The sequence below is a fragment of the Panthera leo genome, chromosome E1 (assembly GCF_018350215.1).
Source record: "Panthera leo isolate Ple1 chromosome E1, P.leo_Ple1_pat1.1, whole genome shotgun sequence".
Classification (NCBI taxonomy): Eukaryota; Metazoa; Chordata; class Mammalia; order Carnivora; family Felidae; genus Panthera; species Panthera leo.
The window spans coordinates 28,464,075-28,483,944 of NC_056692.1; the positions used below are offsets into that span (position 1 = coordinate 28,464,075).

General features: G+C 46.2%; 1 protein-coding gene across 5 annotated transcripts; it reads right to left on the minus strand.

Annotated features, from left to right (window-relative positions):
* Positions 1-315: 315 nt before the first annotated feature.
* DYNLL2 (dynein light chain LC8-type 2) lies at positions 316-17,400 on the minus strand. 5 transcript variants are annotated; one of them, XM_042916983.1, is made up of 4 exons: positions 6,774-6,872; positions 6,322-6,392; positions 4,288-4,426; positions 316-2,377 (listed from the first exon to the last, which is right to left on the minus strand). In XM_042916983.1, the coding sequence occupies exons 3-4, from the start codon at positions 4,417-4,419 to the stop codon at positions 2,240-2,242; spliced, it is 270 nt and encodes an 89-aa protein (XP_042772917.1). In that variant the 5' UTR covers positions 4,420-4,426; positions 6,322-6,392; positions 6,774-6,872; the 3' UTR covers positions 316-2,239. The 5 variants fall into 5 exon arrangements, with proteins under 5 accessions (XP_042772917.1, XP_042772919.1, XP_042772921.1 ...); XM_042916985.1 differs by lacking the exons at positions 6,322-6,392; positions 6,774-6,872 and adding an exon at positions 17,318-17,400; XM_042916987.1 differs by lacking the exons at positions 6,322-6,392; positions 6,774-6,872 and adding an exon at positions 8,459-8,541.
* Between the last annotated feature and the right edge of the window lie 2,470 nt (positions 17,401-19,870).

The following is a 19,870-nucleotide window of genomic DNA, read 5'->3' on the forward strand; positions in this document are numbered from 1 at the left end:
AGGCAACATCTACTACACCAAAGACCCAAAAAGTGGCTCATCTGGCCATCTCCACCAAGATACCTAGAAAGCCCTGTGGGTGAGTACTACTGGTTAGTCCTCTCCCCGCCCCGCCCCATGCCATTAAGGGGCCACAGACTAGACCCTACAACTAAGACCTAATTCGGGCCAATCAGTCTCTCTGCCTGGTCTTAACTCTTCAGCCCCAATTCTATTCCACCCTAGATACCCTCTACCCCCACCCATGTGGCATCACTGCCACCAGGGCAACCCTTTTACCCACCATCCCCCCCCCAAGAAAAACCCAAACAGCTCAGAAGTGCATCAATCGACCTTTAATGTCCAAAAGAGGCATGGATGCAGAGCATAGAAGATGTGGTGGGGTCTCAGCCCCTGCTCCAGAAATGAGGGAGAGATGAACACAAACCAGACATTTCCAACTGGCCACACAAGTCTGGGAAGGCAGGGGGAAACACAGATCTGGACAATCATAAAAAAACAAAACCTAAAACCAAGCACTCAATCTTGTGCCCACCGAAGGGTTTGATATAGGGAACTCACTCACCATCCCCGTACCCACCCTCCCCTGTCAGCATCAAAAAGAAAACTCGGCACACACTAAAGGCTTAGGGAGGGGGCATTCTCCTGCCTCCCCACCAGCCCCAAGGATGGACTTAGAAAAACAAAGAAAAAAGAATGAGCTGGATCCCAACCACCCCCCTCCCATAGTGTCAACCCTACACATGAGAGTTTTAAATGCGATTTACAAGAATCAGCAGCTCAGTCAGCAATGACTGCCCTCCCTCCACCATCCCTGTTTGATCAACAGACAAGATTTCCCCCCACACTCTCCTTGGAATCTCCTGCCACTAGCGGCCCTGCTCCATCGCCTGATACCCAGCTTCACCACTGCAAGACTAATCCCCTCCAAAGTTCCCCCAAAGGTCCTCACAGCCCTTTATCACTTCTATCCCTACCTCCCACAAGAGGCTGCAACCACCCACAACGTCACTTTCCCTCTCCATGGAGAACCAGTTCCAGGGCAGATGGCATCATAGCCATCTCCTCATGGATAATCCTCCCAAAGCCTTCTGGGGAGCAGATAGCCATAGAGCAAGCAGTGTCTGGGCCAGATGGCCTGGGGAGTTGACAACTATCTTCAGCCCCAGAGATTTTTTAACATAAAGGCCCAATTAGAACTAACTGTGCAGCCTATCTACCCATACACCCTAGAGATTCCACACTGTCCTGCCCCTCCCTCCCCTCTACCCCAAACCAAGACACACACACACATACATACATATACACAGAGGAGAATCAAGGGAGACATTGATTTGGTTTGATTGCTAAGACTTAACTAAGGTACTACAGTCACCAGAAATTCCCTTGCCAGCCAACTAACAGGGGCTGCTCTAAGAGAACTCCAGAGGAATGAGAAAACCAAGGGCTAAGCAGGGAGCAGACAGAAGGAGAGAAGAATGAATCGGAAAAAAAATCAAGCTAATCCTACCTCCAACATCCTCCTAGCAGGAGCTCCAGCAGGAAGAATAAAAGAAGGTAATCCACAAAGACACAGCCCTTACTTAGAAACTCTTCTGACAAAGACAGCAAGACAAGTCTGCTCCCCACTCCCACACACCACAGACAAACACGTCTCAGGGCCCCTTAAAGAATCCACCCCCCACCCCACCCTTTGCCCCAAGCCGTGAAATCACAGTTCAGTGGAATATTCTCCCTGGTACTAGATCAATCCCCCTACCTCCTTCCTATCCCTCTCTCCCTGCCAATCTTAATGCCGCCCCCCCTGCAGCCCCCCTGGCCCTCCCAAAGCAGCATCCGCTGCCAGGAGGAGGCTGCTACATTTACTTCCACCTCCAGAAACCAATTTCCTTCCCCAGCCCTCCTAGGCTTACAGACTTTGTGGAGGGCTTTTTATTTTATATAGGGAGAGAAAGAGAAGAGGGAGGAGTGGGAGAGACTTTCTAGTGCAATACAACCAAAGAAAAAAATTTTAAGTCTTGAAAAATAAACATAAAGCAGCCTTCTTCCCCAGGCAACTAAACAGAAAGAAGTTTGGTTTTGTTTACTGCGACATACACATGAAATCGAGTATACAGTCCATGCAGTAGCACAGCCATTGGAGAGGACATCCTGATGCTGGCCCCAGTGCAAAACAGTCCCAGCAACGCCGCCTGCTTGCCATCACTGCCGCCGCCACTGACACCTTCACTGTGGCCACCTAGCCTGACTTGAAGAGGAGGATTGCAACTTGACCCAAGTAAAAATAGATGAAGTGCTTTGTCTCGTGTGTAACATAGCTGCCAAAATTTCGGCCCACGATACAATGCCAGGTAGGGTTATATTTCTTGTCAAATTCCTAAAAGAAGAATAAAAGGGAGAGAAGAAAGGTGATTAGGACAGCTGGAAGATGAGAAATCAGAATAGGAATCTGATTAATTTAGTTATCATCCCCCACCTACTCCTAGCCCATGGCCTCAGCTCCCCAAACCTCAGGAGCTCAGGTTAAGGCTGGCTAGGACACTCCTTCCTTCATTAATAATGGAACACCGCAAAGGCTCTGTTATTTCTCTCTAGCACTTTACACCCCGATCATCTCCCCTCCTCCTAGCTACCCTACTCCATAGCCCACCCTGTGATTCTTTAGCAAAGGAGTCAGGGAAGCCAGAGGCATAAACGACCACTCCAGAGTCACGCAGCATGTGGAAAACAGAAGAGCCTCCCTGACTGGACACCCATTGCCTCCCACATTATTAAACCAGCATTTCCAAATGCCAAGAAGCAAGACCCTACAGCCAAAGTCAGGAGTACCAGGAAGCAGTTCTTTGTAAGTCAACATTAAACCCATTCCTATGTGCCAGACACCATGTGGGCTGTAAGATGCAGAACAAGGACATTGGCCAGGAGATCAAGGCAATTTCCTTCACTTCTCTCAAGGGCACAAGTTCAGCACCAAAGCAACCTAGGAAATCCTTATGACCTAATCAGACAGGCAATTCCCGGTCACTCCATGCATGCAGCAGGAAACAGATGGCTGAGTAGATGCACCCTGCCATGCAGCAGCCCTCCACCATGGGCCTAGCAAAGCTGCCAACCCTGGGACTGTCCCCTAGGTGCTCAACATTCAACTTGTTTGGACTCCTCACAGCCCCTATACCACAGGACTCCAAGAGGTATTAGGGAACAGTAGAAAGGGCATGGATCACCAAATCTAGACTTAATGCTGACTCTTACTCTGTGTAAGATAGGAGAGCCATAGTCACTTCCCTGGGTCTTATTTTCTCAGTCAGCAAAACAAGGAACCTGGGACAGATATAATCTAAGGATTCTCCTGACCCTCAAAGTCCATAATTCCAGATTCCCTGTACAGGACAGATAAGGCCATCACTCAGCAAGGAGCTAGCACCCCCAGCAGCCTTGCTGGGTCTGCACCCATTGGCTCCTTACACAGAAAGTCTCTCAGGACTCCAGAGTTTCCTCTTTACCTGCATAGAGAAGCAAAACTCTGGAAAACTTAAGGATACCCTACCACCTCTATGGACCAGAATACCACTGTACTTAGACATCCTTTTTGGGATATAAGAGTTGAAAATATCAAAGACTGGATTACGTCACCAATGGACATAGATTCGAAACAAAATCAGAGACCCTGGGTACCACTTCTCACCTCTAGCTCAGCTGCTTCTTCACCATGTTAACCATATCCATTCACTCATTCACTCAGGAATTTTTCAGGGACTAAACCTATTGCCCATATTGCTCATCCAATATTATATATTCAAGCCCACCCTTTTCTTAAGAAGGTGAGGAGAAAGAGATGATATAGTACCTGTGTCCTTTTTAAAAGAAAAAGAAACCACCACATGATAGGGATTATTATAGGGATAGCTCACTTTAAATGATGCAGTTCCCTGAAAATTTGTGTATGATCTTATATTATCTGTTCAAATATCCTTATCTACATTTTGAATACTTCTGAATTAATGTGGTCATATTTGATCCCAAGTTTCTCTCCCCAATGCCTTGCAATAATTATCTATAAATTATCTATTATCACATAACTATCTACACACACACACACACACGCACACTTTGGCAGAGTTCCTGTTAAGAATTCCTAAGGTGAAGGCTTTGGTAAGAATCATTCCCTAATTTGTCTGCTTTGCAATCTCCTGGGTTTTGTTTACATGGGTTATACCTGCTTTCCTAAGTCCCAGCTCAGCTGCCCATCCCCATCCCTGGCTAAAAGGCACAGCTCTCTGGGCGCACCTTCTTGATATAGGCAGCAATGTCCTTCTCTATGTTGTACTTCTCCATAGCCTGCGTGGCGCAGTCAACGGCATCCTGTTGCATGTCCTCAGACATGTCTGCATTCTTGATCACTGCCTTCCGGTCAGACATCGTGACACTGCAGAAGAAGCAGAGAGGTGAAGCTGACAGCCCCATGCGCTAAGCAATGAGCATTAGCAGCTGAATGTGGAGCCTCAGTGGGAGAGCTGAGTACAGAGAGTGAGGGCAACAGAAAACAAAGACATGAGGTATTAATTAGGAGGAGGTCCTAAGCTTTAAGCAAAGACATGGTTCCCAAGCCTGGGAAATACAAGGTAGATAGTAAAAAAGACATAATTAGCCATCAGTTTTTAATCATTTGTAAAATGAGGTGTTTCTAACTTATTTATTTCTGATATTTTCAAAAGCATCAATTGCCAAGACATTACAACGTATCTATAACCTACTAGTTGTGTCCTTGGGCAAGTTACTTAACCTCTGTGCTTTCATACCATCATCTTAAAATGGAGACTCAGGGTTATCAAGGGTAAACTAGGTGGCATTAACACCTGAACACAATAAATCCTTAATTTAATGACCATTATTGCATCATTGGTATCATAGTGGAAACAAGATGGGACTAGGAATCAGTAGGCCTGACTTCGGGTCCTGACTATGAAGTCTTGTAGTCTAAGGGCAAGTCACTTAGCCTTACTGCATTCATTACTTCCATTTTAGCAATGAGGATAGCTCTCTATCCTCTATAAGGATTAATTAAGGTTAATATGAGAACATCTGCAAACAAGGACAGTCTACACTGGGGTCGGCCAGATTCAGCCCACCATCTGTTTCTGTAAATAAAGTTTTACAGAAACAGGCTACAATGGCAGAATGGAGTAGTTAGTTGCAAAGAGAATGCATGGCCTATAAAGCCTAAAATATTTGCTATCTGGTCTTTCACAGAAAAAGGTTGTCAATGCCCAGTGATAGTGATAGAGCTAACAAAAGGCAAGAAATTATTAACAGTCTTTTTTCATATCTCTGCTATCTAAGCCATGGCATTCATCCTACAGCAACCAGAGTTCTGGGATACACCTTGCATGGTCCATTCCTAGAATGACAGGAACCCCGATAAAACTAGTCAGGATCCACCTGGCAGTCTATAGCATGTGAGGTGAGATGCAAGAACAGAGATGAGCTGCAAAATCCAATCTTGTCCTTGACCACAGTCCCATCACACTGACCCCCCCCCCCAAAGAGGAATTTTGTCATCCAACCCAGTGGACAAAAGATGTCGTCATTCCAGCCCTGTCTGATATTAAGGCGGGGGTGGGGGGAGCTGCCCACTCAAAGAGAGACCCCTGGGAATGATACCTTGATATGGGAATGATACTCTGATATGGTATCAGGCCACCCTGATCTCTGAGTCCACACTAGCCTGTGAGCTGGGTGAACTGAAAGGGAAAGCAGAACTCATGATTACTCCTTCAGCCTGCACCAGATGCAAAGAAAGTATACATGCCAGCTGCCAGCCACACGGCCCTTGACCGCACCCAAGGCCACCTCTGTCTGGCACTTTCAAACTAAGCAGGGCTGGTTCCACTTCAGCAGAGACTGGCAGAGCAAAGGGTTAGTGGACCAGCATCCTCTGCCCCACACCCGAAAGAAAAAGAGCCTCAAGGAGTCTGTGTGCACCACCTGGTGCTGAGGAAAGGTCCGGAGAACCCTGTTCGAGGCCTGACGAGCTACATGACCTTGGGCAAAACAACATCTTCATTTTAAAAACCAATGGTTGAAATATGATATGGGGCAACTTCAAGGAGTTTGAGCAGATATACAACAGCAGCACAGGAAGAATGTTCTGATACTATAAGGCTCTTTATATTTGAAGAAAACTAGTATCACCTGGTACCCTATGCCAGGTTACCACTCAGAAGGGGGCACTGTTTACAAACGCTAGGGTGGGGGTGGGGCCTGGTTAGAGACTGCGAAGTTAAAGCATGAAATTGGCACCGGTTTTCCCAGCAAACTCACCTGCTCCAGTGCCTCACCACCAAAGTCCAAAGGAACAACTTTGTCACAATAATTAAAAGCCACCTTACTCTCTAGTAGGAGAGAGCCTGCAGTTACATAACGTTGGGTCTTGTGACTACAATGCTACGATTCTTCACCCCTGGCCCCCCAGGCGTCTGAGAGGGGAGGCCTAGCCCCAACCTGCCCTGTCCAAGGTGCCAATGAGAAAAGGACAGGGAGGTGCCCTGCCTAACCCCTCCCTCCTGAGAAAAAAAAAGGGGGACTTGGGCCTTCAGACAGAAGAATGACCAGAAGGCCCCAGGCCAGCTGCCTCAGTCAAGAGCCAGGGGATCCTGTGAAAAGCGAAGAGGGCACTCCAGGACAGCTCCCCATCCTCTAACCCCGGTTTTGCAACAGAAAAGGCTAAGCCTCCGAAAGACGGACCACCCTACCCTCCCCAGCCCCCAACACACACAAACGCTTGTATTTCCTCCCTTGAGATCTCCAAGGGGGCTTATCCCTCCACCGTGCCATCCTCCAGAGAGCGGCGGTCCCCAAAGGCCAGCACCTGGGGAAGGAGAAAGCATCCTCCCCCCACCTCCGCCCCGGCCGGTCAGCCGCCCTCCCCCGCCCGGCCTGGAGCAGCGCCGGAGTGACTGGGCGTCCTCGCTGCAGGAAGGACGCCCCAGAGGGTGGCGGCGGCGGCGGCAGGAGGCGCCGCGTCACGCCCGAGCCCTCTCCACCCCCTCTCCCTCGGCCCCAAACACCAGGGGCCTCCACGCAGCGCAGAGACTGTAGGGGTGGGGGGCGGGGAGGAGGCGGGGAGCCGCACCCCCGCAGCCCAGGGCCTCCAGCCGCGCCCAGGGGTCGCCAGGACACGGGGTGGCGCAGCCCCGGGAAGGAGGGGCGCCGGGGGCGTCACGCCGAGGCCAGCCCTGCTCCGGGCGTCGGGGCTGGGCCCGGCGCGTGGGCCTACACGCGACAGGTGCGGGCCGCCGCCCCGGGGACGCCCCCACCCACCGCTCACCTTCACGGAGGCTAGTCTGCGCGGGGCCCCGGGGGAGCAGCGATGGCCTGAGGCTGGGCGCGGGCAGGGGCGGTGTCCCCTCGGCTCCTCCGGCAGCAGCCGCCGCCGCCGCGGTCTCCGGTTCCCGCAGCCCCGGGCCGAGCGCTCGCCGTCGCCGTCGGCCCTTCGAGCTTCCCCGGCCGCCCGCGCTCCGCCTCTCGCCCGCCGACCCGCCCGCCTGCTCCGCGCTGGCGCCTCACAGCTCCGCTCCGCTCTGCCGCTGAGCGCGGCCGACGCGCGGCCCCCACTGAAATAGCGCCCCGCCCCCGCCCCCCCGCCGCGCGCGCCGCCGTCCGCCCTCCCCATTGGCTGCGCCCGCCCGGCCCCGCACTGCGGGCTTCTCCCCGCGCCTCTCTCGCCCCACATCTTGTTTCCTCCCACAATGCCTCGGGGCGGAGGGAGGGGGAGCTGGAAAGGGTTGGGGGAGGGAATGTGGCCTTAAGAAGAGAAAGAAGGAGAAGAATGCAGACCCTTCTACCAGGGCTAGGAGGCCAGGCCTAAAAAGGAATAAAGAGGCAAGGCTTAGACAGAGGGAGGGGTATAAAGACCCCAATCCCAAGAAGAATAAAGGAAGAGAGAGGGAAGGAGATTCAGACCCGGGGAGCAGCTGGGGAAGGGGTAGAGATCCTAACCTGAGGAAGAAGCAGGGAAGGAGGTGAAGTCATCAGCCTCAGAGGAAAAGACAGGACCCCTTTCCTCCCCCCAGATCTGTAGGAAGAAGAGGAACAGCCTGCTCCACAGAGAGGTATAGGCACAAACAGCCCCAAGGGCTCCCCCTCCCCTTACATTCAGGAAAAGTCCCTTCCCCACGCAGCTCAGCCTTTGTTCCCGAGTCTCAAGGCCACAGGACCTAAACTCCCAGCTGGAGCTCCAGCTGCTCTTTATCACCAAGAGCAATGGAGGCCGACCCTAAGCACAGTTGTGAGAAGGGAGGTTGGTGTTTGGCACGCAGGCTCCTGGGATAGAGGTGAGAATAAGCCATTTCTAGTCAGTCTAGACTGGAGGGGGAGTGAATAGAACCCCCTAGACGTGGGAACCAAAGTATGGCAGAGATGTGAGGAGCTTAAAATTCAGGCCATCCATATTTCTCACCTTACAGAGGAGAGAACCAAAGCCCTCACCAGATCACTGGCAAGTCAGGCCTGGTCTTAGCTTCTAGGCAGCAGCCCCTCTGGTGGCTGAAGGGGCTATTTGTGGGAGTGAGCCTTAATGCATGTGCCCATTGGGAGGGTGCCTGCCTTCCACTCTACCCCACCCACCTCCAGAGAACAGGAAATGTCTGCATTTTTCTTCCCTTCTGTTTCACAAAGGAAGTATCTACCTAAAGGGGTGGTGAGAATCTGTATAGGGAGCTATGCATTTGGGCCACACAGTGAGGATTAAGAAGCTCCCATTCCCATTTTCCCTTCACTGTCCCAAACCATGGTCAGGAAGTCAGACTTGCTCTGGCCCTGGTCTTCTCTGGTGAGGAGCATCATAATTTAATGTTCATTATGTGTTAGGGAAAACCTAGAAATCATGCCCTCCCATTCTGCTGGCCACAGTTCTATCATCTCCCAAACTCTGGGTATTTCAGAGAAATAGACGAGGCATGCTGTATCCCCTCACACCCAGGGTATTCTGATGTCAGCCTCTGTGTGAATGAATGGGGGGCGGGGCACATGTGGGCAGAGAGGGAGGAGATGAAGAAGGATGCTTTATCACCTCAAGGTTTGTGGAGAGCTAATCTCATGGATTACTGGGAGGAGAACTCTTACCCTCCTTCTCCAATGGTCATTAGCTTCCAGCCCCTTCTATGGTCTAAAGATCAGAACAGCCATGTATGGTTGTGCAGGTTGTTCATTGTACAATGACATTCAGGCTAAAAGGCAAGTGAGAGCTAAAATATAGCCTACACTTCACTTGCTAAACTGCGTGCCCTGGTACAGGACAACGTTCACCCAAAAGATGCGTACTTTTTTTTCAAGTGGGCACAGAGGAAACTGAACTAGTGGTGGCCCTGCCAAGGCCATACTGCTGATGTATATATAAATCCTCCCTCTCCCTGGCCTCAATGCTTAGAGTAGAGTAGGCAAGCATTTGGTCATTCCCGGTCCTGGGCTGTGGTGGGGTGGAGGTAAGGGCACAGAGTTAGAACCAGTGCTTTGCTGTTAAGAAATATGAATGTCAGTGTGTGTGTGAAATACGTGTGAGAAAGACTGACTCTGTGGGATATCATGGAGACTTGCTAATAATAGTATGGTTTATAGACAATAATTAATATTTATAGAGCCCTCACTCTGCGCCAGGCTCTATTCTAAGTGTTTTAAATGTGTTGTTGCATTTAAATCTGAAACAATTACAGTGAATATGTATTACCATCTTTCTGCACAGACGCAGAAACTACCCCTTAGAGAAGTTCAGTAACTTGCCCAAGGTTACCCAGCTTTTGTCAGTGCAGGATTCAGCCCCAGGCTGTCTGTTCCCAGGGCCTATACTCTTAGCCTTCCGCTATCCTGCCTCCTAACCGAGAAAAGAAAAAACTGTAAACCAAGGGTTTGGTTTTCTATCTGAATTATACCAGCATTTCGTAAACTTGCCTTACTCCTAAGCCCTTTTTCATCCAAACGTTTATTAACGTCTCCAGGAACTACTATTCCACAGGACACAGTTTGGGAAACTTGTGCTATACTAATTACTGCTATTTATGTGAAATGCGTACTGTTTAGGGTAATTACTATGCAACACAGGAACTGCTGTAATTAATACGTCAGCTTAACTTGGTGGATCTTTTTATTTGATGCCACTACACATTCGTGATTGTCCAGTTATCTGTTGCCCGGATGACATAACCGTGTCTTCAAATGTAAAAATCACAGGGGACTTTCATTCTTGCCTTATCTGTGGGCCCCCTATCCCCTGCTGCCTTCTTTAACCTAAGGGTCCCCTAGGGCCCTGATGGTCCCCCCCACCAAATCTCAGATCTCCCCACTGTGGGTGTCCCACGGGCTCCTCAGACTCTTCACATACACACATACAAAGCCTGGTCATTAGAAGCATTGGCCCTGGTGCCAGAATGCCTGTATTCGAAATTCTTTCCACCAGTCTACCAGCTGTGCAGATCTAGTCAAACTATTCATCATCTCAGATTTTCATTTTCCTCCTCTGTAAATCAAGAACAGTATCTACTTCATAGTTAGGAGAAAATACTGGAAAAACTCTTGGCATGATGCCTGGTCCATATAAGTGATTAATAAATGTTAGCTATCATCCACATTTCTTTTCCAGACTTGTTTCCCTTCCCTGTATTTCTTACCTCAGTTCATGGCCCTATTATCTACCCAGGCACCAAGTCAGAAACCTGCGAACCATGAATGTGGATGAAACTACTCCATGGCTGAGAAATATGGATTAGAAAGACACTCCATCCCTTCCTCCACCCAAAGAACTGTGTTCAGGATCTTCTCTTTCCCTAGAACCCACCATAGGTCTGTCATCACCCACCTCTTGGCTATTTCTCCAGTCCGTGCCCCCTCTCATCATGAATACCCTGCATGGGGCACTCATCATCTCTTCTAGTTGGTTCCCTGCCCTCAATCCTGGCTCCTCCTCCCCAAATCCACACTGAAGTGTTCTGTCTAAAATGCAAATCTCCTAGGCACATCCTGCTTCCCTGCTCAGAAAAAAAGACTGCTCTTTCCCATAACTTACCTCCCCCATCTCACACCCCTACCTTATCTCCCCACACTTTCCATCTCCCTCTTCGTGCTCTACTAACACTGTCTACTGCCTGTGGTTTTCCTCACACCCAGATTCCACACCTTTTTTCATGTGGTTCCCTTGCCTGTGAGGTTTGTGGCTTTCATTGCTGGCTAACTCGTCGGTATGAGTGTCCTCTATGAAGCCTTCCTGAATCCCAGATGCTTTGACAACATCCAGGGCTTATCACTGACCACATTCTATTAAACTTGTGAGGCTTAAATTTGTCTGTAGTTCTTTGCAGACAGGGATTACATCTTATTTATGTATGGGCTGTAGAATCTAGCACAGTTCTTGTTACGTGGGAAGTTCTCTAGAAGTATTGGTTACATTGATCATTTCTATTAGGGTAGGGCCTGCGGGACTCCCACAGTGGAGAGGTCAGGACTTAGGGGGCCATCAGGGCCCACATCATGATAAAAACCATGAATGTGGATGAAACTACTCCATGGCTGAAAAACATGGATTAGAAGGACACTCCATCCCTTCCTCCACCCAAAGAACCGTATTTGGGTTTTCTCTTTCCCTAGAACTAGCAAAGCATGCTATTTACACTGGGGCCCTTCCTGCCCAGAACAAGTTGCTGGCTAAGGTAAACCATTGTCAGCACTGGGGAACACCCAGGCCTGATGTCTGAATTGATTTCCTCCTCATACTCCCTGTTGGGTATTTGGCTGATATCCTGACCCTTATAGGTAAAATAACCAAAGGTTCTTCCACCCCAGCTGACCAGGTCACTGAGAGGAAATAGAGCATGGCAATGACAAAAGTCGTTTCACCAAGCCCTTGAGTTGTTGACTTGCTTCAAGGATTTCAGGAGGATGGAGAAGGGTGGGAACATACACCCTCAAACTCAGTACAGTGCAGACCCTGGTGCCAGTTCCCTCTGCCAAGTCCCCATTTTGTGGGGGGGGGGGGGTGGGGAACCTAAGGAAGAAAGCAATGTGACAAGAACGACTGGAATCTGCCCCAATTCCCCACTGATTTCTTGAGTGGCCTTGGAAAACATGTTTCCCTAGGCAACCATTTACCAAGTCCTAAATATTGCCTTTCCTCCTCCCCAAGTCCCCCAAAACCTGGAGGAGCCAGCCAAGGTCAACCATGTGCCCAAGGACTAGTGAGATGAGACTAGAATAGGAGTCAGAGGAGAAGTCCTAAGCCCAAATTGGCTCAGTCAAATCATTTTATTCCTCAGAATATGGATTTCTTCATCTAGAAAATGTAGGACTGGATAGTCTATAAGGTCCCTGTCAGCCCCCAGATTTCACAGGTCTATGATTCTCTGATTTCAATACCCCATCATAAAGGATACTTGCCCTGTGGGTTAGAGAAATTTCTCTACCTGTAGCCAAGCTTAAATACCCTCTTTTCTGATCTCTCTGATCCTCTTAGAATTCAGAGAGCATTCCTCTATATTCCCACCACCCAACAGAGTTGGGATATCATTCTGTTCATCTTTGTATTCTCTCAACTAACAAAGTGCCTTGACATAGTTAAAGTTCAATTAATGTTTGAGCTTCAATTAAAATATTAAAGCAAGTGGTCATCAAGAAAGAACCAGAAAAAAGATGTTCCAATGCAAGTAGTGGTTTCTAGATCACAACTCCTCATAATTTAGGAGTCTTCCTCCGTCATTGTCTGCACAATCCTGAGGAACCCTGCCCCTGCCATGGGAGAACCAAAAGAGTAATATGGAATTTGTCAGTCCTTGTGCAAAAGATCAAGTTAGGGTTCTTGAGTGCATGAAACATCTGAAGAAAAAAGCAGGACCAGAGTAGACCCCTGACTCCAGGGAGTAGGAACCATGGAATAGTTTCCCAGGGCATCTCAGTGGGGCAAATCACTGGCATTTTCCTTGAGTCAGACCAACTGTCGATTCAATTCCCAAAGAAGGGCATCTCATTGGACAGATTGGCTCACAGGTCCACTTTTTGGCCCTGGAAGTGAAGGCAGCCTGAAAGACCTTCTGAGATCGAGGGGGGAATATCTGACAGAAGGAAAATCCACATGAAGTTGCAAGAAGCAAGAGAGTGGGTGCTGGGCAGGCAGAAACACAGATGTCTACTCTTGGAGAGCCTCCAGAGTGGGAGGCAAGATTATTTATGAGGGAGAACCTTGTTCCCACTGTCATAAAAACAAACACTAAGCTCTCACACCCTCAGTTCCATAGAGTGAGGTGGGGAATGGTGAGTGGAGTCCTAAAAAATGAGGTCTGTACAACTTTGCCTTCCTCTCTGAGAACAATTTTGAAGAAAAACTTTGCCTTGCTAGGCATATTGAAGTATATTCCAGTTGGCAAAAACTTTTTAAAAAAATCTTCTCACTAGGATATGGAGGCCCACCTTACATTTCAACGTAATAAGCTAATTCTGTTTTTACATATATAGCAGCTTTAGTGCACGATTCAATGGTTTTTAGTATTCACAGAGCTGTGCAACCATCACCACTACCTAACTTTAGAACATTTTCACCACCCAAAAAAGAAACCCTATACTCATTGGCAGTCACTCCTCCATTTGTCCCCAGTTCCCATTAATGTACTTTCTGTCTCTATAGATTTGCCTAATGTGGACATTTCCTACAAATTGAATCATAAAATACATGGTCTTGGGTCGCCTGAGTGGCTTAGTCAGTTAAGCATCTGACTTCAACTCAGGTCATGATCTCATGTCTCGTGGGTTCGAGCCCCGCATTGGGCTCTGTGCTGACAGCTCAGAGCCTGGAGCCTGCTTCAGATTCTGTATCTCCTCTCTCTGCCCCTCACCTGCTTGCATTCTATCTCTCTCTCTCAAAAATAAATATTTAAAAAATTTTTTTAAATAATAAAATACCTGGTCTTTTAGGACTGTCTTAGTTCACTCAGTATAATGTTGTCTAGGTTCATCCATGTTATAGCATGAATCTGTACTTCATTCCTTTTTATGACTGGTTAATATTCCATCATATAAACATACCGTATTTTGTTTATCCCTTCATTAGTTGATGGACATTTGGGTTGTTTCCACTTTTTAGCTGTTATGGGCAATGCCTCTATAAGCATTCTTACACAAGTTTTGGGGTGGATATATGACTTCAATTCTCTTGACTATACACCCCGGTGTAGAATTGCTGGGTTTCATAGCAATTCTATGCTTAACCTTTTGAGGAATGGTCAGACTATTTTCCAAAGCAATTGCTTCATTTTACATTCCTACCAGCAGTGTATGAGAGTTGCAATTTCTCCACATTCTCACCCCACACCTATTATTGTCTTCTATAGTATAGCCATCCTAGAGGGTATGAAGCCAACTGTAGTTTTCATTCACATTTCCTTGGTGTTTAATGATCTTGAGCATCTTTTCATGTAATTGGCAGTGTGTATATTTCTTTGGAAAAATATGTTCAGATACTTTGCCCATTTTTATATTTTATATTAGGTTTGTATTGTCTTTATATTATTGAATTGTAAGAGTTCTTTATATATTCTAGATACTAGACCCTCACCAGAGATATGATTTACAAATATTTTCTCCCATTCTGTGGATTGTATTTTGATTTTCTTTTTTTTCCCTCGGTTGTATTTTCATTTTCTTGATGGTGACCTTTGAAGCACAAAAGTTGTGAATTTTGATGAAGACAAATTTGTCAAATTTTTTGTCCCTTGTGCTTTTGATGTCATTCCAAGAAATCATTGCCTAATCCAAGATCACAAAGATCTACTTCTATGTTTTCTTTTAAGAGTTTTAGCTCTTTCTAAATGAACCTATTTGAGTTAATTTTTGTATGGTGTGAGATGGGGTTTAACTTCATTGTTTTGCTTGTGGATATCCAACTGTGCCACATCTTTAGTTGAAAAGACTATCCTTTCACTACTAAATTGTCTTGACACCCTTATCAAAGATCAATTGACCATAAATGTGTTTCTTTTTTAGACTGCCAATTGTATTCCATTGATCTACCTATCCTTATGCCAGTATGATACTGTATTCTTACTATAGTTTAGTAAGTTATGAAATCTGGAAATGTCCTCCAAATTTGCTCTTCTTTTTCAAGATTCTTTGTCTAATTTGGATCCCTGGCATTTCCATATTACCTTAAGGACCAGTTTACCAATTTCTGTAAAAAAGCCAGCTGGACTTTCAATAGAGATTATGTTAAGTCATAGATCAAGTTGGGGAGTATTGCTATCTTAACAATATTAAGATAATTAAGATAATATTAACATGTTCTGATCCATGAACATGGGATTTCTTTCCATTTATTTAGGTCTTCTTTAATTTCTTTTAATAATGTGTTATAATTTTCAGTTGTGTTATAATTTGTTATAATTTTCACTTTTTTGGTAAATATATTCCTAAGTATTTCATTCTTTATTGTATTTTATTAAATGTTTTATTTTATTTATTTATTTTGAGAGAGAGAGAAAGTATGAGTGGAGGAGGGGCAGAGAGAGGGAGAGAGACAGAATCCTAAGCAGACTCCCCACCATCAGTGCAGAGCCTGATGCGGGGCCTGAACTCACAAACCATGAGATCATGACCTGAGCCAAAATCAAGAACCAGATGTTTAACCAACTGAGCCACCCAGGTGCCCCTCATTCTTTTTTTTTAATGTTATTATGGGGTGCCTGGGTGGCTTAATTGGTTAAGCGCCGACTTTGGCTCAGGTACTGATCTAGCCCCATATCAGGCTCTGTGCTGACAGAGGATTTTTGTATCTATATACATAAGCAATATTGATGTATAGTTTTCTTGTGATGTCTTTGTCTTGTTTGGGCATCTGGATAATACTGGACTGCATTGGAAAGTGTTCCCTACTATTCTTTCTTTCTTTTTCTTTTTCTTTTTTTTTTTTTTTTTTTTTTTGGAAGAGTGTGGAGGATGGATATTATTCTTTAAACATTTGGTAGAATTCAGTAAAGCCATTTAGGCTTGGAATTTTCTTTGTGGGAAGTTTTAAAAATACCAAAGCAATCTACTTCTTTTAGGTCTATTCATATTATCTATTTCATGAAGTAGTTTCAGTAGTTTGTGTCTTTCAAGAATTTGTCCATTTTATCTAGGGTCACCTAATTTGATAGCATATAGTTGTTCATAGTGTTACTTTATAATCTTTTTTATTTCTTTAAGATCTGTAGAAATGTCCCTTCTTTCATTCCTGACTTTAGTAACTGAGTCTTCTCTTTTCTCTTGGTCTAGCTAGAGATTTGTCACTTTTGTTCACCTCTTCAAGGTACCAACTTTTATTGCATTAATTTTTCTCTTGCTTTCCTATGAATAAGGTGGTTCTCCAGCACTCAGATAATAAAAGCTCCTGGGTCAGGAGAAGCTCAGACTGGAACTATTTCTTTGAGCAGCTGGATTTAAACTCAGTTCCTTGTCTATTTTCCTCTAAATCAGAGTTCTCTCTATTTTAGTGTCTCCCTTGCCCCCCCAATCCCTGAAGTGATATGAAAAAAAAAAAAAAAAAAACCAGAAACCACACTATTAATTGAGGGCTGTGAGGGACAAAATTTCATTAAATCCATAAACATTTCTTAAACATTTGTAACAAGCTCTGTGGAAACGGGACATGGATGAGTATCCAGAAGTAGCCTCAGACTTCTCCACCCTCACAGCCTTTTAGCTGGGGAGACACACATGTACGCAACCAACTTGACCCCAGGCTAGACTATGATGAGAACTGTGATCAAGAGTGAACAAATGCTCATGGGGGACACAGGGTTGGGTGGTAATCAATCTTTCTGGAAGAATCAGGGAGCAGAAGAGTTGACATTTGAGGTAAGTCTTGAAGCATGGTAGGTTTTGAAGGAAAAAAAAGAAAAGGGAGGAAGTACGTTTCTTTAGTTAGAGAGAAGCTCACTGGCTAAGGTAGAGAATTGTAGGAAGTCAGGCCTTGCAGGAGAGCAGTGTTCTGGAGAAGGAAACAGGGTGGACAGAAAAGTTAAGGCCAGACTTTGGAGGTGGCTAAAGGATATGCTGTGGAGCTAGAACTTTATCCTTAAGAAACCCAGAGCCCACTGAAGGGCACTGAGCAGGAGGATGATGTGACCAGCCTTTGTTGGAACTCGGGGCTGCAACAGAAACTGAAGTTGGTTTACTCAGACTCTCTGGTGCCATCCACACCTACAGAAGCAAGCAGTGACAGCTGCCATTACCACTGTTGGTCACACCCTCCTTGGGACTCTCTCCTCCTTAAGCTCCATGGCACAGCACTTCCCTGATGCCTTCCTACCTCTCTGGCTGCTCCTTCTCAGTCTCCTTAGCAGGCTCTTCTTCTTCTGCCCATCCTAAGTGCTGGTGTTCCTCAGAGTTCTGTTCTAGATTCTTTTCTCTTCTCACTGGACCACTTTCCCTTGGAGATCTTCTATGTTACCATGGCTTCATGACCAACTATGGACTGGAAATTCCAATCTATGTGTAGCTTTCTCAGACATGTCTACTTATTTAGACCCATCAGATCTAACTATCCATTAGAGATCTCCATTGAGGTGCTATATTCTTTAAAATTAGGTCCAGGGGTGCCTGGGTGGCTCATTCAGTTGAGCGTCTGACTCTTAATATCAGCTCAGGTCATGATCTCGCTGTTGTGAGGCTGAGCCCTATGCTAGGGCAGAACCTGCTTGGGATTCTCTCTCTCCCTCTCTCTCTGCCCCTCCCCTGTTCTTGTGCGTGTGTGCATGTGTGCACTCTGCCTCTCTCTCTCTCTCTCAAAATAAATAAATAAACATTAAAATATAAATAAATAAAATAAAATTAGGTCCAGATGTGACTAGAAGGGAAGTCCCAAGTAAAATGGCCCAAATGAGATAGAAGTTTATTTCTCTTTCAGATAAAAGGAGTCTATAGGTATTAAGTTCCGGCCTGGTATGGCAGCCTGGGAGTCATCTCTCTGAGATCTGTCCCTTTGTCTCTGTCCCCAAGCCACCATCCTCCTCCAGGTCCACTGCAACAGCTCTGCCATTCTTGCTCCTCTCAAGCACACTCTCTGCATCTACACGGTAGCCACCAAACATATGTAGCTATTGAGCACTCAAAACGTGGCTAGTCCAAATTGAGATGCATTATCAGTATCAAATACACACTGGATTTTGAAGGCTTAATATGAAAAAAAAGTAAAATATCTTATTAAGATTTCTCTATTGATTATCTGTTAAATGATAGTATTTTGATATATTGGATTAAATAGCATCTATTATTTTTAAAAATTTCACCTATTTCTTTTTACATCCTTTTACATTTTTAAGGTGACGGCTAGAAAATTTTAAATTACACATGTGGCTCACATTTGTGGCTCTTGTCACATTTCCAGTGAACAGCACCTCTCCACACAAAACCAAAATAGATCTTTCTAAAACACAAATCTGAACACGTCACGATCTTCTTAAATCCTGTCTGTGGCTTAGCCATTATCTTTAGGGTAAAGTTCATTCCACTCAGTACGGTTTTCAAGGCTTCGTGACCCAGCCCCAGCCTCACCTTTCAGCCTCATCTTTTATTACTTACCTCCTCCCCCTGCCTCTTGCCTCTTGTCTCTAGGTTCCAGGCCTTCACACATGCTATTCTGTGTCCGGAACACTCTTTATACTCTTGGGTGCTTAAAGTGCCACTCATCTTTCCATCCTCCTTAGAGGTCTCTTCCCCAGGAGGCTTTCCCTGCTACCCTGTTTCTCTGAGCTCCCTTTACATCTCTACCTTGACCCCACTCTACCCCACCCCCAACTAACAGTTTTGCCAACTAGCTGTGTCCTTTTCCAGACTGATTAGAATCTTGCCTGTTGCATTCACTGTGGTATCCAGAGGAAAGACTACTGACATGTGGCCAGTAGTCAACAAGCATTTGCTGAACCAATGAACAAGTCAATGAATGACTCACCCCAAAGCCAAATAAACAAAATTTCAGGTAGGGTAACACCAGACCTCATGACTTCTAAGCCTCAAAGAAATGGCCAGGTGACCATTAGGTTCCCAGTCTGGGAAGTGAGGCAAAGGGAAATTTGCAACACATTGCCAGTCTCCAGTCCTGCTCCAGGCCCACATATGTTCATTTATAGAGACCCAAGCCACCACTGTCTCTTCCCCTTTCCCAAGAAGGGCAAACAATACTGGCTCTCCTCCCAAGGAAGCTCTCTGGCATGTGCCCCCAACATTTTCAGAAAGAGCTATATTGAGGATACTTACCAGAAATGAGCTTCCTCCTGGGTGGGGTGGAGTGGGGTGGGTCAGAATGAGGGAAGGAGGTGAGAAGGGTGCCCATTTTGAGTTGCTGTCTACCCAGCACCAGGAGAATTGATGTGCATGTTTCTTATAAAGTGTGAGCCTCTCTGTGAAGATTTCCTTTGAGGAGACAGGAGGTGGAGGAGATGGGGAGATGGGGACCCAGAACTGAAGATAGGAAAGAAATTGGAGTCAAGAAGCCAGAGAGGGAGTGCCTGGGGTTCCATTGTTAATTTACTGTGTGCCCCAAAACAAGCCCATATAGCTGCTCTGGGCTTTAATTCCTCATCTATAATCAAAAGAGGGGCACCTTGGTGGCTCAGTCATTAAAACATCCAGCTCTTGATTTCGGTTCAGGTCATGATCTCATGGTTATGAGATAAAGCCCTTTGTCGGGCTCTGAGCTGACAATGCAAGCCTGCTTGGGATTCTGTCTCTCTCCCTCTCTCTCTGTGCCCCCCCCCCACTTTTGCTTGCTCTCTCTTTCTCTCTCTCTCAAAATAAATAAATAAATAAATAAATAAACAAACAAACATTTATAATAAAAAAAATCAGCTTTTGGGCCACCTGG